General features: G+C 41.6%; 1 protein-coding gene across 1 annotated transcript in view; it reads left to right on the top strand.

Moving 5' to 3' along the window:
- Nucleotides 1–7,018: 7,018 nt before the first annotated feature.
- The window catches only part of ITGAE (integrin subunit alpha E), a 67,194-nt gene continuing 46,980 nt past the window's right edge, over nucleotides 7,019–27,232 (top strand). Inside the window, exons 1-4 of the mRNA XM_075263736.1 lie at nucleotides 7,019–7,100; nucleotides 14,773–14,884; nucleotides 20,346–20,458; nucleotides 21,048–21,118. Of these exons, the coding sequence (XP_075119837.1) occupies nucleotides 7,019–7,100; nucleotides 14,773–14,884; nucleotides 20,346–20,458; nucleotides 21,048–21,118 (378 nt within the window). The remainder of the gene's footprint in view (nucleotides 7,101–14,772; nucleotides 14,885–20,345; nucleotides 20,459–21,047; nucleotides 21,119–27,232) is intronic.

The following is a 27,232-nucleotide window of genomic DNA, read 5'->3' as shown; positions in this document are numbered from 1 at the left end:
TATTGTATGAGAAGACCACCGGAATTACCTGAGGTTTCTGTGGCACAGAGACAGTGATACCAACAAGGAAATGATTGAATACCGCAAGAGAGTGCACGTGTTCGGCAACAGTCCTTCACCTGCGGTTGCAACATATGGCCTACGAAGGACTGCTTCTGATGGTGAATCAGAATTTGGAAAGGATGCTCGTCACTTTGTCGAAAAAGACTTCTACGTGGACGACGCACTCAAGTCCTTGCCCACTGCTGAGGAAGCCATAGACTTGCTGAGAAGGACTCAAGGTATGCTGTCTAGAGTTGCATAAAATAGCCTCCAACAGTATTGCTGTCATGAAAGCTTTCCAGCCCAGCGATCATGCAGAGAAGTCTGGGTTTGAGATGGGACTTGTTAAACGATTCTCTTGGCTTCCAGGTTAATTGTGCAGACAAGCCGTTCACTAAGCGTGGAGTTCTCTCTGTGGTGAATAGCCTGTATGATCCACTGGGATTTGTAGCACCATTGACTGTACAGGGCAAATTCCTACTTAGGCAGCTCTCAGAGACGATTGAGGACTGGGATGCTCCACTGCCACATGACAAGCAGCCAAAGTGGGAGTCCTGGAAAGAATCCCTACATGCCTTGGACAGAACTCACATACCACGTTGCTACACTCCAGCATCTCTCACCACAAGCCAGAGAAGGGAAGTCCACATATTCTCGGATGCATCGACTGAGGCCATCGCAGCTGTTGCCTACTTGAAGGTAATCGACAACCGCACTAAAGCTCACGTTGGATTTCTGTTTGGGAAAGCTAAACTAGCCCCTAAACCTGAACATACTATCCCGAGGCTTGAACTTTGTGGCGCTGTACTGGCTGTAGAGATCGCAGACTTTATACGGTATGAGCTGGACATTCATGTGGACAATGTTCAATTCTACACAGACAGCAAGGTTGTCCTGGGTTACATAAACAACCAGACAAAACGCTTCTACGTCTATGTTAGTAACCGCGTTGAAAGGATTAGGAAATCCTCTAAACCTGAGCAGTGGCACTATGTTCCATCTCATCTCAACCCTGCAGATTGTGCCACCAGACCATCATCGGTCAGTGCCTTTGCTAAATCCTCTTGGTTAACAGGTCCAGAATTCTTGCTGAACGAAGGAAAAGAAACATCTGGTCAAGACGTCTTCAATCTTCAAGATCCTGACAACGATCCCGAGATTCGTCCTGAAGTGAGTACCCTCATCACCAGTTCTGTAAGGAGGTCCGGCCTGGACTATCACCGCTTTGAACACTTTTCTAGATGGCTGAAGCTTGTACGCACCATCGCAAGGTTAGTTCACAATGCACAGTGTTTTCACACCAAGAACGATAACTCTGAATGTCATGGTTGGCACATCTGTCACAAGCCCCTCTCTGCAGAAGACATTACACTAAGTGAGAAGTTAGTGATACGTAATGTACAGCAGAGTGCCTTTCACATGGAACTGAAATGTCTCCATGACAAACTGGACATTCCTAAAAGCAGCCCTATTGTCAACTTGAAGCCAGTGATTGACAAACATGGTATGCTAAGGGTAGGTGGTCGCCTGAACAAGGCCGAGTTAGAGACATTTGAAAAGAATCCTCTCATTATTCCTGCCCACCACCATGTTACTACATTGCTCATACGGCATTATCATGAGAAAGTCAAGCAAAGAACATTGCAAGTACATTGACTCAGTTGACTCGTCACTGGACTATCCCAGGAACAGCGATATACCGTGCGTTTGACGCATTCAATATTTTCAACTGTTCCTGAATACATGTTCACAGTTATTGTTATTTTTCCTTGTTTTTGCATTTTGTCTTTCAGGGTTCCAGAATATACCAGATGGACATTTATGTTAAGTAGTGAAATCCAAGGATTTCAGACGGGGAGTATGCTGTTACAGCAGGGGTATTGTTGAAGTAATGATTCTTGTTCATATTGTATCATTCATTCTTGGTTGTTTGACTTTCATACAGTGTGTTTCATATCTTGTGCAATGCTGGTGCATAGACATTGATATTGTGTGCAGGGCTCTTTAAGTAGTTTTCTCCCATAATTCTCTGTTTCTGTTACTCCTCCCTTCTTGTTGCATCTTCTTCCTGGATATGTGTTATTCAGTCTGTAACCACTGAGCAACCATCTTGTATAGCTCAGAAAGGAATTGTGTTTTGACCGTATGGCATATCATCTCTCAAGGTAAAGACAAATAAACTACCTGAAGCAACTCCATTGCATCTCTCCACATGCAACCTGGGAACGCTGGGAATGAAATGTCAGCGCGTTCTGCTATCTGCCATTAGCTTACATAAAGAAATTACAATCTCACATCTTCAGAGATTTCTCTAACATGCATCTGTGGCAGAATAGATACCATACATCAATGCCTGGTTTTCTAAGGGCTAGTTCACACGGGGCCAAAGGGGCGGATTTTGACAGCGGAATCCACGTCATAATCTGCCCCTTTACAATGGTGGTCTATGGAGACTACTAGCATTCTTTTTCCGCTATCAGCAATTGCCTATAGCGGAAAAAAAAAACCGAGTTGCCCTTTCTTCTGGCAGATTCCACGGCTCGCTGAACCGCGGCTTCCACCTGGCAGCCGCAACCTCTGGCGTCGGCCCATTTATTTGAGCCGACTCCGGGGTGGGGGAAGCCGCGACCGCGACATCGTGGCAGGCGGATTTTGACTTGGCTACCTGAGTCAAAATATGGTCAAAATCCGCCCCCCCGCCCCCCGTGTGAACGAGCCCTAAGAAAGCTAGTAATATTGACTGGGGTTAAAGCCAAAACACAACATCTATTTAAGGCTAAGACCTCACGTGGCATCTGGAGCAAAAAGCATCGTGGAAAAAACGTGGCGGCAACACATTGCAGTCCTTCCCTCAGCACTTTGGACAGAAATTCCACAGAGGTTACCTTTGCAGGCCATCCGGCAGTGTACAGTCTAACAGACCAGGCATGATTTACTAGGAATCAAATAGTATCTCATTCATGGAAAAAGGGAAACTTGGTTTCGAGCCATCTTTTGGAAGGTATCTCCTTAGAAGCCAATGCCTGCTTTTCTATTAAAACTAATAACATTGGGGGCCACACGGTGGCTCAGTGGTTAGCACTGCAGCCTTGCAGCGCTGGAGTCCTGGTGTTCAAATCCCGCCAAGGGCAAAAAACCATCTGCAAGGAGTTTGTATGTTCTCTCCGTGTTTGCATGGATTTCCATCCCATATTCCAAAAAAAAAGACATACTGATAGGGAAAAAATGTACATTGTGAGCTCTATATGGGGCTCACAATCTACATTAAAAAAAAAAAAAAACTAATAACATTATCTGAGATTAAAGAATGTTTCCAGCAAAAAAAACCAAAACCTTTTCCATTCTGGTCCCCATCAAATGATGGTATGTCTCTCTCTAGGCTTCTATTATGTGTACTGCCCTCACATCCCTCTACTCCATCTATTTCTGAGCACCTGATCAGACTGCTTCTTGGCATCTTCTTTTTGCTCTGCTAACAACCCATGATACATTGCATGGGCAGCTAGAGACTGTACCATATCTACCTGTTGGGGGAGGGGGCAGTTTAATTATCCTTCTTTCTCCCAAATAATGTAACAGGCGGTATAATTGACTTGCTGCGATTTCCGTAATAATTTTGTAAATCGCAGCGTGTATGCGGCGCGTATTTTATCACTGTGTGAGGATGGGATTTGATAGAAGCAAGGTAACACTGCAAGTTGGAATCCCATCCCGATGCGACCTGAGCACTGACATGTAGATTTACATGATCTTCACATTAAGTGCAAGTAAAAACAAAGTCATTGTCAATGGCCAAACAGTAAACCCTTGTGAACTGGTACCTGTTGTCAAGATATTGTCATTTTTGCTATTATGTAAATGGAGCAACATTAGCATCCTCATTGCTCCAAAGAGCTCATTCGCATATTGACAAAACAGCGAGATCTTGGCAGCGGAGGTTTTAATTCATAACGGGAATACGCTGTTTGATTTAGGTGACCCTTACCTTGTATGGGTTGGCTGATACACTTGGGTCTGGTGACAGGCTCCCTTTAACAAGTAATGTGCTTTTACCTATAGAGAATTTCAAGACTGTGCTGATGTACATTTGTGTCCTTACCATGTGAACTGAACCTAAGGATCATGTGACTTGTCCGTGTCTGGACCAGGAAACATTGTGATGGTTGTATCTCCTGACCTGACCATAGCTCATGTGATCTGAACTCACAGCAATATAGTGATTTACAATACTGTGAGTTTCAGGATGACTGCAGCTCTACTATCCCGTACTAACAGCCCTTACAGTAGTTAATGCACACTCTCAATTGTAAAAGAACTTTTCATAAATGAACAGTACAGGTGAATATAAGAAACTTTGTAATATATCTTATTAAAGAAATATGTTTCCATCTCCATTTATTAGGCTGTCCTTCTTCTCATCTTAGTTTGTTGAATCCAGCTCTCACACAAAGGTCTTTGGAGAGGGGAGTGGGAGGAGGGGCTGTTATTTGTTTTATTGCCTCATTAGTACAGTAGAAAGGTCTTATCTTGTAGATACACTAGTGTCAGTACAGTATTGCAGTATAGCAACAGCAGTTGTCTGTGTATCTTTACTGGCAGCCCCTCCCCCCTCCCCTCTCTATAGACTTCAATATAAAGTAACTCAGCCTGATAAAGGAAGAAGGAAACATACAGTGTTGGCCAAAAGTATTGGCACCCCTGCAATTCTGTCAGATAATACTCAGTTTCTTCCAGAAAATGATTGCAAGCACAAACTCTTTGGTATTAATATCTTCATTTATTTTGCTTGCAATGAAAAAAACACAAAAGAGAATGAAAAAAAGTCAAGGAAGAAAAGGACCAGCCTCCAAAGGAAAAGCCAAAGACCAGCGCTTGCCCATATACAATAAAAGACTTTATTAAGCACTCCAAAAATGGGCCGGACAAAAGTACTGGCACCCTCAGCCTAATACTTGGTAGCACAACCTTTAGACAAAATAACTGCGAACAACCGCTTCCGGTAACCATCAATGAGTTTCTTACAAGGCTCTGCTGGAATTTTAGACCATTCTTTGGCAAACTGCTCCAGGTCCCTGAGATGTGAAGGGGGCCTTCTCCAAACTTCCATCAAGAGATCTCTCCACAGGTGTCCTATGGGATTCAGGTCTGGACTCATTGCTGGCCACTTTACAAGTCTCCAGGGCTTTCTCTCAAACCATTTTCTAGTGCTGACCTGAAGTGTGTTTTGGGTCATTGTCCTGCTGGAAGACCCATGACCTCTGAGGGAGACCCAGCTTTCTCACACTGGGCCCTACATGATGCTGCAAAATTTGTTGGTAGTCTTCAGACTTCATAATGCCATGTACACGGTCAAGCAGTCCAGTGCCAGAGGCAGTAAAGTAACCCCAAAACATCAGGGAACCTCCGCCATGTTTGACTGTAGGGACCGTGTTCTTTTCTTTGAAGGCCTCTTTTTTTTCCTGTAAACTCTATGTTGATGCCTTTTCCCAAAAAGCTCTAATTTTGTCTCGTCTGACCAGAGAACATTCTTCCAAAACGTTTTTGGCTTTCTCAGGTAAGTTTTGGCAAACTCCAGCCTGGCATTTTTATGTCTCTGGGTAAGAAGTGGGGTCTTCCTGGGTATCCTACCATACAGTCCCTTTTCATTCAGACGCCGACGGATAGTACGGGGTGACACTGTTGTACCCTCGGACTGCAGGGCAGCTTGAACTTGTTTGGATGTTAGTCGAGGTTCTTTATCCACCATCTGCACAATCTTGCGTTGAAATCTCTTGTCAATTTTTCTTTTCCATCCACATCTAGGGAGGTTAGCCACAGTGCCATGGGCTTTCAACTTCTTGATGACACTGCGCATGGTAGACACAGGAACATTCAGGTCTTTGGAGATGGACTTGTAGCCTTGAGATTGCTCATGCTTCCTCACAATTTTGCTTCTCAAGTCCTCAGACAGTTCTTTGGTCTTCCTTCTTTTCTCCATGCTCAATGTGGTACACACAAGGACACAGGACAGAGGTTGAGTCAACTTTAATCCATCTCAACTGGCTGCAAGTGTGATTTAGTTATTGCCACCACCTGTTAGGTGCCTCAGGTAAGTAACAGGTGCTGTTAATCATACAAATTAGAGAAGCATCACATGATTTTTCAAACAGTGCCAATACTTGTGTCCACCCCCTTTTTTATGTTTGGTGTGGAATTATATCCAATTTGGCTTTTTGACAATTCTTTTTGTGGTTTTCCATTGAAGACAAAGTAAATGAAGATAATAACACCAAAGAATTTGAGATTGCAATCATTTTCTGGAAGAAAATGAGTATTATCTAACAGAATTGCAGGGGTGCCAATACTTTTGGCCAACAAAGTAAGAAACTTTTTAATATATCTTGTTAAACAAATATATTTACCAGTACTATTCAGTTGTTTTAGTACTGAAGGTCGTTTTGAGGCAATGCCATACGTGATTACTACAGTACCTGCCCCAGATTCATCTATTTACCCCACCCAGCAACAGTTTGACAGTCAGACTTGCTATTACCGTGTAGATCCTCTTTCAGGCCATTACCTTAAGAACTAATAGCTATAGTCCGTGCTTACATGTGAGATGTCAATTACAGGGCTATAAGTTCTACCACCAGTTTGAAGCCAAATGATGCAATATAAGAGAGGGTCGAATTTTATAATTTGATTAGATAGTCATAGTGGCCTATTGGCCAACACTAAGTGTTCAGTATGCAAATACAGACACTTATAAGAGCTACCTATTTTTTTTTTTTTGTAAAAGAAGAACAAGAATCCAGTTCCTTTTTGAAAAATAATAGAAATTGTGGTGAACATTTTATCAGAATGTGGAACAGTCCTTACAAGAAGAGAACGCATGCACTGCAGACACAAGGCACACCACAAGGCGACATACAGCAGCTCGTATCTTCCCTCTTCTATCACTTGTCATTTCTCTATGAACATCAGGCAGTTCGGCAGCATGTTGGGACTACCAAAGCACGCCTGGCCCTCTCTCAAATTTCAGATTGGAAGCATAGGAAGCTGTCTCCTTGTATTAATATGTAAGTTATTTAAATTTATTTTCTTGGTGATGGATCATATAACCTCCTTCTCAATGGAACACTTTGCTCAAGCAGGTGTTTCCCTTGAAAACATCTTGGTTCTCATGTTTCACTATCAGGACCATCTTTGTGTTCTTGATTTCTTATGGTTAGTATTAGTTTGTACATGGCATTGCTGGTGGTATATATATATATATATATATATATATATATGTATATATATCTTCAGCTCTTCTTCTATGTCCTGCCCAATCTCATGATTAATATGATATCTACGATATTGGCAGAATTGAGATAGTAAATGTGTAACTCTGCAGTTTTATATTATAGACCTAAAAATAACTTTGTAACAGAGTAAAATATACCCAGCTGCCTATACAACTGCTATAGCATTCGAAACTAAAACACAAAAACATAGCACGGCTGGAAAAAATGTCTATTAAAGAAGTAAACCACCAATGTATAGACCAGCCCATACCCCTACCAATGTACATATTGCTACCTCCATGTAGAACCACAACAAAGGAAAAAATGAATTGAGGTATATACAAAACTCAAAGTAATGAAAAAATTTAAAACAATTTTTATTGATTTTTTTTAAAAAAAGGAATAAATACACATAAATACAGGAAGATTTTCCCAAAGGGGTCGACACTAAGTGGATAATTAAATTTCCATATAAATACCAATATTATATTGGAATTAGAAAGATACAATATCACAACCAGATGAATAGAATTGCTAATGTAAATCATATATAAAAAGACGCTAGTGAAAATTTCATCTGTAAATTGCAATAGTTAGATTTACCACATGGGGGCAGTATAATTAAGCAGTGAATTAACTCCCAAGCCAAAAAAATGTCCTATAAAAATCCCCATGATAATAATACACCTACAACACTAAATATCTACAGAAAACATGTATTGTAAAGGGTCTGTTATATAATATCCAAAGAATTTTTCAACTGCTCACCCATGAGTAATGATCTGAATAGAGTGTCCACGTATCCACGGGCGACCCGTGTCCAAGTGCCGAAAAATAAGTTTATGCCTTGTGTAGATTTCTTGCATCATCTATGATGGCATGCTCGAAGCAAATCGTAAAAATTAGCAATTTGTGGATTTTTCATACTTTGTGTTTTCTACTGGTCAAGCCACGATAAATCAGCTCCATATCGTTGAACCTACATCATCGTAGATTGATAGATGCTTCAGACTGGATTTGATATCTACTTTAGGGCAGGCCCCATGTTGCAAAAATGCAGCATTTCGGCCACGGAAAAAAAAACCACTGTGTTTTACAGTACCTGTAAAGTGAGTGGGATTCTGGTTAATCCCATCCACACATTGCAGCGTTTTGTTTGCAGCGATTCGCTGCGTGGGACCTTGGTTTTATAAAGAAATGCATAAATGAGGCCTAGAGTCTGGCAGTCCAGATCCAGACAGTATAGGGACACTCCCAACCATTGGACCATTCATACATACATTTCTAGAAGAGAACAATACAACACAACGATCTAAGGAAAAATGATCCAGAATATTATGTAAAAAACAAGGATTTAGTAAAAAGAATACTGTCATGGAAATCCAGATAACCGATCTTCTGGCAACTTTGAGCAACATTTATATATTTTTATAACTTGAACCCTGATTTTATGCTAAGGAGTCCAGTGGGTGGTAGTATTCGGTGACTGACAGCTACAGATGTGTGCTTCTTGCCTTTTCTCTTGACTGCTCATGTTCAGATCTGTCACAAGATAGTTAGCTTTTCAAAACAATATTGTTACGTGATCTTGTATCACAAAGTGATATCTTTAATCCCTTTCCGCTGCAGCCATTTTTTTTCGGTTTTGTTTTTTACTCCTTACCTTCCAAAAGCTGTAATGGTTTTATATTTTTAATGTGTTCTAAGATGTTTTTTTTACAGGACAAAGGGTTTATAATGATACCACTCAATATTCCATACGATGTACTTGGAAGCTGAAATTTTTTTTAGAATGGGGTGGAATTAGGAAAAAACTGCACTTGTGACATCTTCTTATGGATATTATTTTCCCAGTGTTCAGTGTGCAGCCAAAATGACAAGTTATCTATTTTCTGTGGGTGGGTACGGTTTCGGCAATACCAGATTTATGCAGTTTTTGTTATCTCTTACACTAGGTTTACACCTGTGTTCGGGTTTCTGTTCCACTTGGGGACCCAAAGAACAGAAACCTAGTCCATTTAAAAAAGAAGTTAGTTGCAGAGACCTGCGGACTCCATAGACTATAATGGGGTCCGCCGGGTTTATGCTTGAAAAAGGTGGAAAAATATTTTTTTTTAAGTGGATTCGGGGAAGGTAACCCCGAACATAGACCAGACACAGGTGTGAACCTTGTCTTAGAAAAATAAAAAATATTTCATTAAGTCCCCATATTCTGATACCTGTAACTCTTATATTTCTGAGTATAGAGCTACAGTATGTAAGGAATTTTTTATTTTTCAGAGCAAGAAGTAAGGTTTTTTTTTATACCATTTCAAGGATTTATGATGTTTTGATTGCTTTAAATTAAATTTTTATGGGAAGTGAAACTGTGAAAAAACAGTGTTTTTTAACATTCCTATGTAAGGCATTTTTATGTGAGACAAGTTGTATTTTTTACAGCTGTTAGGCAATCATATGATGTTTTAATAATTTTTTTTATTACATTTTTATTTTTAAAATATATTTATAGTTTGAGAGTTTTTAGACACGGGCATGCTTAATGTGTTTATGTTTGACTTTAATTTTTTTATGACCTAGGGTAAGGGAGATGAATTGAAATTTTTTAAATTTCAAAAATTTTAAATTGAAAAACATTTTTTTAGACCCCCTTGCCGACATAAACCCTAGAGAGTCTGGTCACCTGAGCAATATACTGCAATATTAATGTATTTTAGTATATTGAGAAATCGGTAGGCTCCCAACAGTCATGGAGAAAGACCCAGATCTGGGAGACAGCAGTTATTCGGAAGAACATGCCACTGATGACTTGATGCTTTGGTCACATATGTCCAAGGAATCTGAAGGATTAGTGCCCACAATTAGAGAGGACTCATCGCCTGAGTTGTGTCATATTTAAAGTGCCAACATCCACCGTACTATTACAGCACATGTCAGCAAGAGGTTAAAGAGAACCTGTCACATTGACTATGATGTCCGCTTATAGAGCAGAAGGATCAGAGCAGAAAGATATATAATTTTTTGGGAATAGATTCAATACAACTGAAATTTTATTACCTTTAATCCTTCTCTTTCAATTCCTAGGAGTCCAGTAGGCGGTCCTATGGAGTCATTGAAAGTCTTTCCAGTATCACTATACATGCAGAGACAGACATGTGTCCACTCTGTACTTAAAGATTCCAAATTCTTACGAAATTAAAAAATTGCAAAATGCTAACAACACCTTTGAAAAGCTACAACTTACATCACAACCGTTGGACTAGCTGCACCTAGACACAAAAAATTATTATTTTTGCTGCATCAATGTACACTATCCACCAATAAGTATTTGGACACCCATGCAAATGAAGACATCTGCGGTCGTGATGTACGTCGCGCCTTCCGCCGTTAAATATTGTGTAGGAAACAGCATTGGCATTAGTTACATGCAAGATGCCACAAAGTGCAGAGTTGTTTGATTTCGAGAAAGGGGTAATTGTGGGGTACCACAGAAATGGTCAATCCTTAAGGGACATAGCAAGTGAACTGAATTACCCAAAATTGACAGTGGCCTATGTGATTACGAATAGAGATGAGCGAACACCGTTCGATCGAATAGGTATTCAATTGAATATCAGGCCATTCGAATACCACGCGGCATACGCAGTAAACATTTGTATCCCCTCCCACCTTCCCTAGCTCGTTTTTTGCACCAATAACTGTGCAGGGGAGGTGGGACAGGAACTACGACAACGGAGGCATTGAAAAAAAAATCGGAAAAAGTAATTGGCTGGCTAAATCAGGTGACCTCCAATTTATACGAATGGTGGATTTAACATTTGGTTAATTTGAGACTGTGAACTATGTGACTGTGAGACAGGGATAGATGTACTGGCAGGGATAGCTAGGGATTACCTTTATTTAGGTGGGAATGTTACTCACCCAGCTCTTTGGGGCTCTATCTGGTCGGGATCCCTGTCAGCTTGCGATATGCACGAGCTGACTTTTTCCCATAGGAATGCATTGACCAGCGTTGATTGGCCGAATGTCATACAGAGTACAGCATTCGGCCAATCAACGCTGGTTCTGCTGGTTCTCGAATATTTGACTGTTTGCTCATCTCTAATTACGAAGTGTAAGGTAAACGGTGATTGTCGGAATGTGCCCCGAGTTGGCAGATCCCCGAAACTGTAGCCGTCCAAAATCGGTGAAAGAACTTACCTGTTTTCTCCAAGCCAAATGGAATAAAATACGACTTGTGGAAAGCCCTGGAGTGGAGGGTTGGGGCTGTAATTGCCGCTCGTGGAGAGTCTACCAATAGAGATGAGCGAACACTAAAATGTTCGAGGTTCGAAATTCGATTCGAACAGCCGCTCACTGTTCGTGTGTTCGAATGGGTTTCGAACCCCATTATAGTCTATGGGGAACATAAACTCGTTAAGGGGGAAACCCAAATTCGTGTCTGGAGGGTCACCAAGTCCACTATGACACCCCAGGAAATGATACCAACACCCTGGAATGACACTGGGACAGCAGGGGAAGCATGTCTGGGGGCATAAAAGTCACTTTATTTAATGGAAATCCCTGTCAGTTTGCGATTTTCGCAAGCTAACTTTTCCCCATAGAAATGCATTGGCCAGTGCTGATTGGCCAGAGTACGGAACTCGACCAATCAGCGCTGGCTCTGCTGGAGGAGGCGGAGTCTAAGATCGCTCCACACCAGTCTCCATTCAGGTCCGACCTTAGACTCCGCCTCCTCCGGCAGAGCCAGCGCTGATTGGCCGAAGGCTGGCCAATGCATTCCTATGCGAATGCAGAGACTTAGCAGTGCTGAGTCAGTTTTGCTCAACTACACATCTGATGCACACTCGGCACTGCTACATCAGATGTAGCAATCTGATGTAGCAGAGCCGAGGGTGCACTAGAACCCCTGTGCAAACTCAGTTCACGCTAATAGAATGCATTGGCCAGCGCTGATTGGCCAATGCATTCTATTAGCCCGATGAAGTAGAGCTGAATGTGTGTGCTAAGCACACACATTCAGCACTGCTTCATCACGCCAATACAATGCATTAGCCAGTGCTGATTGGCCAGAGTACGGAATTCGGCCAATCAGCGCTGGCCAATGCATTCTATTAGCCCGATGAAGTAGAGCTGAATGTGTGTGCTAAGCACACACATTCAGCACTGCTTCATCACGCTAATACAATGCATTAGCCAGTGCTGATTGGCCAGAGTACGGAATTCGGCCAATCAGCGCTGGCTCTGCTGGAGGAGGCGGAGTCTAAGATCGCTCCACACCAGTCTCCATTCAGGTCCGAGCTTAGACTCCGCCTCCTCCAGCAGAGCCAGCGCTGATTGGCCGAATTCCGTACTCTGGCCAATCAGCACTGGCTAATGCATTGTATTGGCGTGATGAAGCAGTGCTGAATGTGTGTGCTTAGCACACACATTCAGCTCTACTTCATCGGGCTAATAGAATGCATTGGGCAATCAGCGCTGGCCAATGCATTCTATTAGCTTGATGAAGCAGAGTGTGCACAAGGGTTCAAGCGCACCCTCGGCTCTGATGTAGCAGAGCCGAGGGTGCGCTTGAACCCTTGTGCACACTCTGCTTCATCAAGCTAATAGAATGCATTGGCCAGCACTGATTGGCCAGAGTACGGAATTCGGCCAATCAGCGCTGGCCAATGCATCCCTATGGGAAAAAGTTTATCTCACAAAAATCACAATTACACACCCGATAGAGCCCCAAAAAGTTATTTTTAATAACATTCCCCCCTAAATAAAGGTTATCCCTAGCTATCCCTGCCTGTACAGTTATCCCTGTCTCATAGTCACAAAGTTCACATTCTCATATGACCCGGATTTGAAATCCACTATTCGTCTAAAATGGAGGTCACCTGATTTCGGCAGCCAATGACTTTTTCCAATTTTTTTCAATGCCCCCGGTGTCGTAGTTCCTGTCCCACCTCCCCTGCGCTGTTATTGGTGCAAAAAAGGCGCCAGGGAAGGTGGGAGGGGAATCGAATTTTGGCGCACTTTACCACGCGGTGTTCGATTCGATTCGAACATGGCGAACACCCTGATATCCGATCGAACATGTGTTCGATAGAACACTGTTCGCTCATCTCTATCTACCAACTATTGAATATGAATAAATATTGTTTTTCTATTCTACCAAAGGTGTCCAAATACTTATTGGTAGACAGCGTATAGTTATTCTAAACTTGACAGGTTTCACACCCACCTTATTATCATGCATTAGTAGTATTGAAACTTTTTAGTGTATTTTCTAAAATACCCTAAAGCAACCCTAAAAAGTGTAAATTTACAGTTATAACAAGATGTTAATCTGTCTGATAAAACATTGTCTAGCATGTGGTTTAGTTTATAAAATGATTCATTCTTTACACTGTGACTTTTATCATTGCACAATTTCAGAAATAGGTTTCTCACATTACATGTCTGTGTAAATGTGTAACACCTTAATACATCCAATGGAACATCACCCTTTATGGCATACTAGTCTCTGTCTGCGACTTTGTCTGCGTGTTCTTGCCGTCGATGATCCGCCTATATTCAGCAAATTGCTGCCGTTGATGGTTCTCCTGCTTTGTCGTTTCAGCAGCTCTGAAGCTGTCCTGCTGCTGAACTTGTTCCTCACGCCATGCCTATGATTGTTCTGGCAAATCAGCAGCTCGCTGGAACACCATATAATGAGTGTGTTGTTGGCATCAATGATCTGCCTGCTCCAGCGTTTCGGCAGCTCTCAACCTGGCCTGCCACTGAACTTGTTCCTCGCACAGTGCCTGTGATTGTTCCAGCATCTCAGCATCTCGCTGGGACACCATATAATGAGTGTATTGTTGGTGTCAATGATCCCCCTGAGCTCTGCTTCAGGAGAACTCTGTGACTTCTGTCTACCTTCATAGCTCTCACTGTTTTAGAATTTTGCGACAAATTAGTTTTTCTTCTTTCCTGGCAAACTGCCAATTTGGATTAAAGGGGTTTGTCAGCACGCTGCCTGGAGCAGATCAGATAATATGCACTTGCTTGTACACAATGGACTCAGGGTTATCTGTGTGTTTACATAGAGAAATAACAGAGCAGCTTTATCAGCAACATGCAATTAGCTGATAGTCCTGTTGCCAAGAGCAGTGTAATATAGTATATGAATATAAATTCATAACAGTCGTGAAGCCATGTCATTTACCGGGATAAAAAGAAGCCTATGTGTTACTCGAGGTTACAAACTATTTATGTGCCAAATTTCATCCAAATCCGTTCAGCCGTTTTTGCGAGATTGAGTCACAAACACACAAACTTTCACATTTATAATATTAGTAAGATAAAGAGACCTCACTGGGTTCTATTCATGCAGTTATCATATATTAATAAAAGGTGAATTAAAAGTTATACTACATAAAATTTAGATGAATAAAAAACACATTTGTAATAACCTTTTCTATCATTGTTTTTTTTACAGTTTTGGTTCCATCTGAATGTTTTAATATCGATATAAAGAAGGTTTGGAGTACTGGGAAGAGGTCGCTGTTCGGACAAAATGTAATGCAATATAAGCATGATTCAGAAAAAGGGTAAGTTGGTCACAAATTAAGGAATTTTGATTTATTGGCCTTTAATGCACAGGTAAAAAATTTTTTTTTCAGAAATCCACAGTGCAAAGAACTGCAATTTGCAATACACATCACTAAAGAAAAATGCCAGTGTCTTTTACTATTATCTCCATCTTTTCATTCTGATTTTGGTCCATACTACACAAGTAGTGTCAGTTTATAATGAAGTCTATGGAGAGGGGAGGGGGGAAGAAGAGAGGCAGAGATTTGAGGCTGTCTACAGCATTAAATGATTAATTTCTATGAGGATAAAGATGGCTAGTAATTCCTGATACTCTAGCTGTGTTGTGAAAGAAAACTGTCTCTCTGTAGTACAGGTGTCTTTTAGGAGCTCTCCTTTTCCTCTCTCCTCCCCCCTCCATAGACTTCTATTATACAGATTTTGGCAGAAGGAAGCAAATAAGTGAAAAAACAAGCAATTTTCTTTAATAAACTATACTACAACATTTGTTGTCTTTACATGCATTATGAATTGATGAAAAAATAAATAAAAGTTCAGTTCAGTGAATCTGATCAGCCAGATTAGTCTGTAGACTCTAGTGAATCCTTCAGGGAAATTTATCAAGTTCTGCACTCCAGAATTCTGGTATACAGAAAGTTTCAAAATCGAGATGTGTGGCTTATTGTGCTTATTTCTGCAAATATATTTGCCCCACATTGCACTGATACAGCACTTATTTCACTTTTGAAAAGTGGAAGGAAAGTGGGCATGGTCGGCCTGTCACAAACTCACGTCAGGGTTGTGGATAGCATTAAAAGTGAAGTAACAACATCTCAGGACAGAAGTATCAGACTTAGAGATGCACCTAATTTTTTTTTTTACTTATTTTTTTTACTAGTGTATTTTTTTGTAACACAGTTTCTCAAACTGTCTTATACTGGTTAATAAATTCATCACAATTCTCTAGGCAGAGGCTGCCAGAGTTTGCTGAGTATTTTTGGTGCATTTTTGAGGCAAAGTTAGAAGTAGGGTGTGCTTCCAGACAAATTTAGCAAATTTTGAAAAAGTTGCATATAGTAATTTAGGTTTAAACCCAGGGAAGCTTTACCCATAGGTGTAGCCACACGTGGTTGAGGGGGCTCCTCAGCCACCCTGGTTCGAGCCATGGAGTCTCATATTTTGGGTGCTGTCTCACTATTCAGGACGACAGGCAGTGATTTTAAAGGGATCCTATTACTCACACACAATTTTTTCTAGGTACCACGTTGGAATAGCCATAAGAAAGGCTATTCTTCTCCTACCTTTCGTCATCTTCTCCGCACCTCCGTTCGCCTACAATCCCGGTTTCTCTCGGTATGCAAATTAGTTCTCTCACTGTACTGGGGACAGGCCCCAGTGCTCAAACAGCACTGGGGGCGTCCCCATTGCTGCGAGAGAAATCTCTCCAGCGCCGCCTCCATCTTCTTTAGCAGTGCCATCTTCATCCTCTTCTGCCGGCGGTGGCTTGTAACTTCTAGGCCTCTGGCCTTGAACAGAGCAGACTGCCCACAGGCCACGAGAAAATGGCCGCTTGCACAGTATTGTAGTGTTAGGGCCCCTTCACACGGAGTAAACGCGCCGCGTATTGTGGCGCGTTTACGGCGCGTGTACGCCGCGTTTTTTTACGGTGCGCGATTACGCCGCGTTAACGCGTTTAGTTGCCATGACAGCCGGGAGCCTTGTTAAAGGCTCCCAGCCGGTCTGCAAATTCTCTCTTTTGCAGGCTGGTCTATGCAGCCTGCAAAAGAGATGATGATTTTTTGCAATGCATTGCAATGCATTAGCATTGTAATGCATTGCATTAGTGATCAGACCCCCTGGGGTTCAACACCCCTAGGGGGTCTAATAAATGCAAAAAAAAAATAAAAAAAAAGTTAAAAAAAATATTAAAAAATATAAAAAGAATTAAAAGTTCAAATCACCCCCCTTTCCCTAGAACACATATAAAAGTAGTTAAAAACTGTGAAACATATACATGTTAGGTATCCCCGCGTCCGAAATCGCTTGCTCTACAAATCTATAAAAATATTTTTCCTGTTCGGTAAACGCCGTAGCAGGAAAAATAGTCAAAAGTGCCAAACCGCCGTTTTTTCACTGTTTTAATTCTGATAAAAATTTGAATAAAAAGTGATCAAAGCAATAACATTTCCCGAAAATGGTAGAACTAAAAAGTACACCCGGCCCCGCAAAAAAAGACGCCCTATACATCCTCGAACATGCATGTATAAAAAAGTTACGGCCGTCGGAATATGGCGACTTTTAGAAAAAAAATTTTTTAACACCGTTTTGGAATTTTTTTTAGGGGTCAAAATGTAAATAAAACCATATAAATTTGGTATCCCTGGAACCGTACCGAAACACAGAATATAGGGGACATGTCATTTTGGCTGCACAGTGAACGCCGTAAAACCAAAGCCCGTCAGAAAGTCGCAGAAATGCATTTTTTCTTCAAATCCACCCCATTCTGAATTTTTTTCCTGCTTCCCAGTACATTATATAGAATAATTAATGGTGGCATCATGAAGAAAAAATTGTCCCGCAAAAATTAAGACCTCATATGACTCTGGGAGCGGAGAAATAAAAAAGTTATGGGGTTTAGAAGGAGGGGAGTCAAAAACGAAAAACGAAAATCAAAAAATGCCATCGGCGGGAAGGGGTTAATAAGATAGATTACAAAGTTTCTTTCATTGACCTCTACTATACATTTATCAAAATGGTTCTATGATCAGAGGTAAAATATAAATTTGCGACTTAAACTTTTCTTCAGTTTTGAGGGTTTTGTGAAGACGTGTAGACATAGCTAGAGGTGTCATCTAGGAACTCTTTTTTTAGTAGATGTAGTAGATTGTACATCACAAGTGTAAAAATTGTCACAGGTTCAGATTTGCAAAGTGTCCTGGAAGGCAAGCATGCAAAATGCAAATCAAATATGTCCAGAAGGGGTTAAAAGGAAAATGCTAAATATTCTTCATTCTTTTCGTCTCACAGTCTGAGATGACAAAGGTTGTGGTTTGTGTCTTTCGCGTCCTGTTATGACTTCACATTACCAGTCTGTGGTCTCATGTATCTAAGTATTGAGAATAATATAAGTAATATTAAGTAGAAGTATAAATAATAATATAAACGTCAAGGTTTACAGAATTGCTGGGTCCTACTGTAAGCCTGGGAAGGCCATTGTCTCTGTATTAAAATACAGGAGATTATATTTATTGGATACCATGTATTTGCGGTGACCTTTCTCCATTTCATCGTTTGCACGTGGGATGTGAGAACCTTATTTTAGCCGCTTTGCACATACACAAGTGTTCATAGGACTTCTTTGACACTTTTGTTCTTTTATAAAGTATGTGCTACTTTTTTCTCCAAAAGTGTGAGACCAGTTAACATCAGGTCAGGTTTGAGGTTTCTTGGGGAAGGATTTTGCTAAATGGTGGAAGTAACACAATGGCAGTATTTCATTATTCAGCACCACATCATTTATTCTGCATGATATCAGTATTAGAGATGAGCGAGTAGTACTCGATCGAGTAGGTATTCGATTGAATACTACGGTATTCGAAATACTCGTACTCGATCGAGTACCACTCGCTGTTCGAATGTAAAAGTTTGATGCAGAACCAGCATTGATTGGCCGAATGCTATACAGTCGGCCAATCAACGCTGGTTCTTCTCTTACCTTTAGAAGTCTTCTCCGTGCAGCTTCCCCGCGGCATCTTCTGGCTCTTCATTCACTCTGCCAGGCATCGGGCCTGGGCAGAGCCGACTGCGCATGTCTGCTTGTAGTGCGGGCATGCGCAGTCGGCTCTGCCCAGGCCTGATGCCTGGCAGAGTGAATTCAGAGCTGGAAGATGCCGCGGGGACGCTGCAGGGAGAAGACTGCTCGGAGGATCCAGCCCGACCCTCACTTGTGGACTTGGTAAGTATAATTTGATTGAATGTTGCCTACCCCTGAAACGAGCATTTTCCCCCCATAGACTATAATAGGGTTCGATATTCGATTTGAGTAGTCAAATATTGAGGGGCTACTCGAAACGAATATCGAACCTCGAACATTTTACTGTTCGCTCATCTCTAATCAGTATACAAAGCGTCCTATGTGCTGGACAAGTAACTATTAGTATATACTGCTGATCAAAAGGAAAGCAAAAAGAAAATCCCTCCAACATAGTTGCCATGTGAAGGGGAGAATTGGCCCCACAATGCAAAACAGATACTTTTTTTTTTGTTGCAGATTTTGCTGCAGTTTTTTGGGCCAAACCCAAGAATAGCTACAAAGGAATGGGAAATATATAGGAAGTTCTTATACTTCTCCTTTCTGCTAAATCTACACCTGGCTTTGGCTAAAAAAAAAAGTCACAGCAAGATCTGCAACAAAAAAAAGCTCCATTCTTTGCATGTGGGGCCTCAGCCTTAGGCTACATTCAGATGAAAGAAGTGCAAAACAACTTCACAGCTATCAATATGGAAAACAGGAAAAAATCCTCAGAAAAACTTGTAACAATAACTTAATATCATACATGGTTGTTTTTTAATATTACTATGTGCTGCTCATCGGACTTTCTGCATCCATTATACCTATGGGGAAGCCAAAGCCGTTTCCGTACGTATAATTGACATGCTGTGACTTCCAAAACCGCAACCGCAGATTAGTCAGAATCCCATCTACTTTGAAGGTAATGTAAAATGCAGCGTTTTTGCAATGTGCAGCTCCGGCCAAAGACTGTGAATACGCCCAAAACTAGGACATGACTTATATTTTGACGGTCCATGACAATGCTGAATTTTGAGCTGGATTTGATTAATTTCAATCTCATTCTCTGCTGGCCCTGTTAAATGCAGTGTTTTTTTATGCTGCATTTCCAAAATTATTGCGTTTCCGTAACGTGTGGCCTCAAACCTAGGCAGTTTTTTGCATAGTTTTTGATGTATTTTTGTTAGCCAAATCCAGAAGTGGATTCAAAAAGAAAGGGGATATACTTGTACAAGTGAAGGACTTGCGCTTCTCCTTACTGCTGGATCCCAGTACAGGCTTTGGCTCAAAAAAAAGTACACGAAAAACTACAGCAAAACTATAAGTGATCCCATCCTTACTCAGTCAGCCATGAATAAGAGTGTGGCTGCATGCAATGTGCAGTTTTAGATTACGAATAACATGTTCGTGTAGGAGTTTACTTCCTCATACCTGTAAGGCAAATGTGGTTGAAGACCAACAAGGAATTGGGCAACCTAATAGTTCCCCCTTGCCCACTTCTGCTCTGCTTGTCTGTTCTGTGTTATCTACATAGACACTTTTAGACACTTGGCAGACAAGGTTACCCAATGCTTCGTCGACTATATTAATGTGTTGCTAATGGCGTTCATTTCCGTGTTATGTCATTGCTATAAATATACTGACTCGGGTCACACCCTATTGTAATAAGATTTTCTTTCTTTTCTTTGCAGAGTTTACGTTTTCTCCCCTGAGAATGGAGCGCTTCCAGAACTGTATAAATGTGAGCTAAAAGATGCGGGTCTACAGCTACAATGTAAAATGGACAACATTAAACATACAACAGGTATCTTCTATCTTCCAGACATCCCATAAAATGTTACGGCTTTCTTTGATTTCCACATAGCGATTCACAGACAGACTTAGACCTTATTCACACATCTGTGACCACTTTGTATCCACAAGGGTCTGTTGTTTGTCAATGGATGATTCTAGAGATGAGCAAAATCCTCAAGATTTGTTTAATTTTGTGTTTGGGTGGCTTGGCTCCAACATAAGTTTTGGGTTGACTAAATTCGGTACAACCACATCTCCTAGGAGCTGATCTATAGGATTTCTAGCTCCCTAAGGCAAACACAGCTGAAGTTATTGTCAATGTGAAAGTGACTTTATTATACGCTGGGACTCTTGTGGACGTCCAGGGGAGGTGTAAAAAATAAAAAAAATAGTTCATACTCACCTTCCCTTACCTCTTTTGGATCTCCTTGTAGCGGTCACATGGGCATGCCAAGCATCATGACGTCACGATAGTTGGCTTACCCATGTCACCACAGGTCTCAGATGACTCAGGACATTAGTGAGTATGAGTGCCATAAATGATATAACATATCAGCAATGCACTTTTCTTCTTACATAGACATTTTACTATTTTTTAGGACAAGGCCAAGTAGGTAGACCTGTTTCATATCCAGTTTTAGCGCAGGCCAGAAATGCCGACAGTTTTTTGGTAAGTATTCACTATTATGTAAGCTCATCCTTTATGGTGCATTCACAATGTTTTTGCAGTATAAGACTATAATAGCATAACTCCCAACCGTTCCGAATTCCGTGGGACATTCACGAATTCGGTGTCCTGTCTCGCGGTCCTGGTCGGCGGGAGGTATGTCCCAGTTTCAATTCATCGGCGTCCGGAGGAGTTGAATACATAGGCGATTAAAGCAGGAGCTGTCACAGTTTCACGCGTTTCGGTACCAAATGTACCTTAGTCGTAGCCTACGACTAAGGTACATTTGGCACCGAAACGCGTCAGTCTGAACGCTCCTCCACACCATGTGAGTTAATTGTTTGTTCAAAGCATATTTTTTCGGAATTTGAAAATGTGTATTTATGTATATTTTTTAAGAAAATAAGTATTTTTGATAAATAAAGTTGAAGTGATTTTTTCATACACTGGAGATTGCTGGTCCTCTTCTTGGAAGAATAGTCTTATGTATATGATTATAGCTTTTCAACATTTTTGTGACACCTTGTGGTCAAATTCTGTATAACACATACTATGTTATGAAGTGGTCTAAAGGACAACAGACACAGCTACAGTGTTGGCCAAAAGTATTGGCACCCTTACAATTCTGTCAGATAATACTTATTTTCTTCCAGAAAATGATTGCAATCACAAATTCTTTGGTATTATTATCTTCATTTAATTTGTCTTCAATGGAAAACCACAAAAAGAATTGTCAAAAAGCCAAATTGGATATAATTCCACAGCAAACATAAAAAAGGGGGTGGGCAAAAGTATTGGCACTGTTTGAAAAATCATGTGATGCTTCTCTAATTTGTGTAATTAACTGCACCTGTTACTTACCTGAGGCACCTAACAGGTGGTGGCAATAACTAAATCACACTTTCAGCCAGTTGAAATGAATTAAAGTTAACTCAACCTCTGTCCTGTGTCCTTGTGTGTACCACATTGAGCATGGAGGAAAGAAAGAAGACCAAAGAACTGTCTGAGGACTTGAGAAGCAAAATTGTGAGGAAGCATGAGCAATCTCAAGGCTACAAGTCCATCTCCAAAGCCCTGAATGTTCCTGTGTCTACCGTGCGCAGTGTCATCAAGAAGTTTAAAGCCGTGTTACTGTGGCTAACCTCCCTAGATGTGGATGGAAAAGAAAAAATGACGAGAGATTTCAATGCAAGATTGTGCGGATGGTGGATAAAGAACCTCGACTAACATCAGTTCAAGTTCAAGCTGCCCTGCAGTCTGAGGGTACAACAGTGTCACCCCGTACTATCCGTCGGTGTCTGAATGAGAAGGGACTGTATGGTAGGATACCCAGGAAGACCCCACTTCTTACCCAGAGACATAAAAAAGCCAGGCTGGAGTTTGCCAAAACTTATCTGAGAAAGCCAAAAACATTTTGGAAGAATGTTCTCTGGTCAGATGAGACAAAAGTAGAGCTTTTTGGGAAAAGGCATCAACATAGAGTTTACAGGAAAAAAAAGAGGCCTTCAAAGAAAAGAACACGGTCCCTACAGTCAAACATGGCGGAGGTTCCCTGATGTTTTGGGGTTGCTTTGTTGCCTCTGGCACTGGACTGCTTGACCGTGTACATGGCATTATGAAGTCTGAAGACTACCAACACATTGTGCAGCATAATGTAGGGCCCAGTGTGAGAAAGCTGGGTCTCCCTCAGAGGTCATGGGTCTTCCAGCAGGACAATGGCCCAAAACACACTTCAAAAAGCACTAGAAAATGGTTTGAGAGAAAGCCCTGGAGACTTCTAAAGTGGCCAGCAATGAGTCCAGACCTGAATCCCATAGAACACCTGTGGGGGAGGAGAGATCTGATGGCAGTTTGGAGAAGGCCCCCTTCACATCTCAGGGGGGACCTGGAGCAGTTTGCCAAAGAAGAATGGTCTAAGATTCCAGCAGAGCCTTGTAAGAAACTCATTAATGGTTACTGGAAGCGGTTGTTTGCAGTTATTTTGTCTAAAGGTTGTGCTACCAAGTATTAGGCTGAGGGGGCCAATACTTCTGTCTGGCCCATTTTTGGAGTTTTGTGTAAAATGATCAATGATTTGACTTTTTTCATTCTCTTTTGTGTTTTTTCATTGCAAGCAAAATAAATGAAGATATTAATACCAAAGAGTTTGTGCTTGTAATCTTTTTCTGGAAGAACACGAGTATTATCTGACCGAATTGCAGGGGTGCCAATACTTTTGGCCAACACTGTATGAGCCATAGACATGAGTATATACATGCATACAGCAGGACACATTTAGGAATACATTACAGGTGTTAAACTGAAAACTGTCAATGGTGACTTGTCCTACATACTGTACATAAAAGGGATAACACAAATTTTGGGGCTCATGACACACTTTTGCATTTTGAGAGAAGTTGTTAGTGTCACTTCTTTCATATACAGATAGATATTTTTTACAGAAGTAGTACACGTGTACTCATATACGCCAGCTCGTCACAGAAGTTTTATCTCACCAAATTCGTATAGCTCATTCTGTAAATCTTTATAATATATATCAGTAAGCAGAGGCATAACTTATGCCTCCGGGGCCCCTATCTTGTCTAATTTATAATAGTGGGACATTTTATGAGGCAGACGACCCATTGGCTCCCCTTGAGAGTTCAGGGCCTGGTAGCAACTTCTACCACAGGACCCCTATCAGTATGTACATAGTCAAATGTATGCAAACCGAAGTATAACTTGAAGCTCCTGGACCCCAATGCAAAATCTTTACTGCCCCCCCACCCCCACCCCCCCCTAGCATGTGCTTGCTATAAGGCTGAGTTCACAGGAATCTAACTCAAAATTAGCCTCAAACAAAAGCCTCCCTATTGGGAGGCTTATTTTGGAGCTTGATTTTGAGGCGGATTCCTGACCAAATTCTTGACCAAAAAATTCCATGTGAACTCAGACTAAGGGTCCATTCACACAGAGTTTTTTGGCGAGGATTTTGGCGCTGAATCCATGTCAGAATCCACATGGAAAAAAACGCCTCCCCATATAGTTCTATGGGTTCCGCTGGCTGTTTTTTCCCCGCTAGCAGTTTTTTCAAGTTCCATACACTGTACTGGAGGAAAAAACATTTCCTAAATCCTGAAGCGCATTTTTTTTCCTCGCCAAAATCCTCACCAAAAAACTCAGTATGAATGGACCCTAATACTGGTGTCTTCTTATTCTGTAGAAAGACCTTTAGGCCTTCTCAGACCCCATGGTCTGGTAGTGACTGCTACTTAAGCTCACCATATTCCTGCACCCCTGTATGTTGACAGTATACTTCTCAGGGCTCATTCACATCTGCGCCAGGTTTCTGTTCTGCAGGTTTCCGTTTCCTGCACAAAACAGAGCAGGAGACGGAAACCTTCAGGACTCTTTCATACCCATTCATTTGAATGGGTTTGAAAGATATCTGGCCATGAGCGGCGGTGAGTGTTTTATGCGCTCCGACGCGAAAACTTTTTTTTTTTAAATCGGACACAGAGTCAGACATGCAGTAGTTAAGTATTTGTGCCTTCTTTCCAGATGCATTTTTGTAAGAAAAAGTGGGCATGGCCTATATAGCGATTAGAGATGAGCGAACAGTGTTCTATCGAACTCATGTTCGATCGGATATTAGACTGTTCGGCATGTTCGAATCGAATCGAACACCGCGTGGTAAAGTGCGCCATTACTCGATTCCCCTCCCATCTTCCCTGGCGCCTTTTTTGCTCCAGCGCAGGGTAGGTGGGACAGGAACTACGACACCGGTGACGTTGAAAAAAGTAGGCAAAACCCATTGGCTGCCGAAAACATGTGACCTCTAATTTAAAAGAACAGCGACGCCCAGCTTCGCGTCATTCTGAGCTTGCAATTCACCGGGGACGGAGGTTTCCGTCCAGCTAGCTAGGGCTTAGATTCTGGGTAGGCAGGGACAGGCTAGGATAGGAAGGAGAAGACAACCAACAGCTCTTATAAGAGCTAAATTCCAGGGAGAAGCTTGTCAGTGTAACGTGGCACTGACGGGCTCAATCGCCGCAACCCAGCTTTCCCAGGATCCTGAATGGAATACACTGACAGTGTATTCCCGTATACCCTATATATACCCCCGATACCCGTTCCAACGGTGTGCCCCCCCCACCTTCACCCCAGAAATACACTGCAAGTCCCCTAGCAATAGAATTGGGGCTATATACACCCACTATTTTTGCTGCTGCCATATAGTGCCATTGTCTGACTGGGAATTCAAAGAATATATTGGGGTTACAAATACCCTCATTTCTTGCTACTGGTATATAGTGCCATTGTCTGACTGGGAATTCAAAGAATATATTGGGGTTACAAATACCCTCATTTCTTGCTACTGCCATATAGTGCCAGTTTCTGACTGGTAATTCAAAAAATATATTGGGGTTACAAATACCCTCATTTCTTGCTACTGCCATATAGTGCCAGTTTCTGACTGGTAATTCAAAGAATATATTGGGGTTACGTGCACCCACAATTTTTGCTACTGGTATATAGTGCCATTGTCTGACTGGGAATTCAAAGAATATATTGGGGTTACAAATACCCTCATTTCTTGCTACTTGTATATAGTGCCAGTTTCTGACTGGTAATTCAAAGAATATATTGGGGTTACGTGCACCCACAATTTTTGCTACTGGTATATAGTGCCATTGTCTGACTGGGAATTCAAAGAATATATTGGGGTTACAAATACCCTCATTTCTTGCTACTTGTATATAGTGCCAGTTTCTGACTGGTAATTCAAAGAATATATTGGGGTTACGTGCACCCACAATTTTTGCTACTGGTATATAGTGCCATTGTCTGACTGGGAATTCAAAGAATATATTGGGGTTACAAATACCCTCATTTCTTGCTACTGCCATATAGTGCCAGTTTCTGACTGGTAATTCAAAAAATATATTGGGGTTACGTGCACCCACAATTTTTGCTACTGATATATAGTGCCATTGTCTGACTGGGAATTCAAAGAATATATTGGGGTTACAAATACCCTCATTTCTTGCTACTGGTATATAGTGCCATTGTCTGACTGGGAATTCAAAGAATATATTGGGGTTACAAATACCCTCATTTCTTGCTACTGGTATATAGTGCCATTGTCTGACTGGGAATTCAAAGAATATATTGGGGTTACAAATACCCTCATTTCTTGCTACTGCCATATAGTGCCAGTTTCTGACTGGTAATTCAAAGAATATATTGGGGTTACGTGCACCCACAATTTTTGCTACTGGTATATAGTGCCATTGTCTGACTGGGAATTCAAAGAATATATTGGGGTAAAAATACCCTCATTTCTTGCTACTGCCATATAGTGCCAGTTTCTGACTGGTAATTCAAAGAATATATTGGGGTTACGTGCACCCACAATTTTTGCTACTGGTATATAGTGCCATTGTCTGACTGGGAATTCAAAAAATATATTGGGGTTATAAATACCCTCATTTCTTGCTACTTGTATATAGTGCCAGTTTCTGACTGGTAATTCAAAGAATATATTGGGGTTACGTGCACCCACAATTTTTGCTACTGGTATATAGTGCCAGTTTCTAACTGGGAATTCAAAATGCGCAAGGCTCCCGGAAAGGGACGTGGACGAGGCCGTGGGCGAGGTCGGGGGAATGGTTCTGGGGAGCAAGGTAGCAGTGAAGCCACAGGGCGTCCCGTGCCTACTCCTGTGGGGCAGCAAGCATTGCGCCACTCCACAGTGCCAGGGTTGCTTGCCACATTAACTAAACTGCAGGGTACAAACCTTAGTAGGCCCGAGAACCAGGAACAGGTCTTGCAATGGCTGTCAGAGAACGCTTACAGCACATTGTCCAGCAGCCAGTCAGACTCTGCCTCCTCTCCTCCTATTACCCAACAGTCTTGTCCTCCTTCCTCCCAAAATTCCCAAGCTTCACGGAACAATAACCCCAACTGTCCCTGCTCCCCAGAGCTGTTCTCCGCTCCTTTCATTGTCCCTCAACCTGCCCCTCCACGTCACGATTCCACGAACCTAACAGAGGAGCATCTGTGTCCAGATGCTCAAACACTAGAGTCTTCTCCATCTCCGTTCGATTTGGTGGTGGATGACCAGCAACCCACCCT

The sequence above is a fragment of the Leptodactylus fuscus genome, chromosome 2, assembly GCF_031893055.1.
Source record: "Leptodactylus fuscus isolate aLepFus1 chromosome 2, aLepFus1.hap2, whole genome shotgun sequence".
Classification (NCBI taxonomy): domain Eukaryota; kingdom Metazoa; phylum Chordata; class Amphibia; order Anura; family Leptodactylidae; genus Leptodactylus; species Leptodactylus fuscus.
Note: the sequence above shows the minus strand (reverse complement) of the source record. Positions and strands in the feature narration are given on the sequence as shown.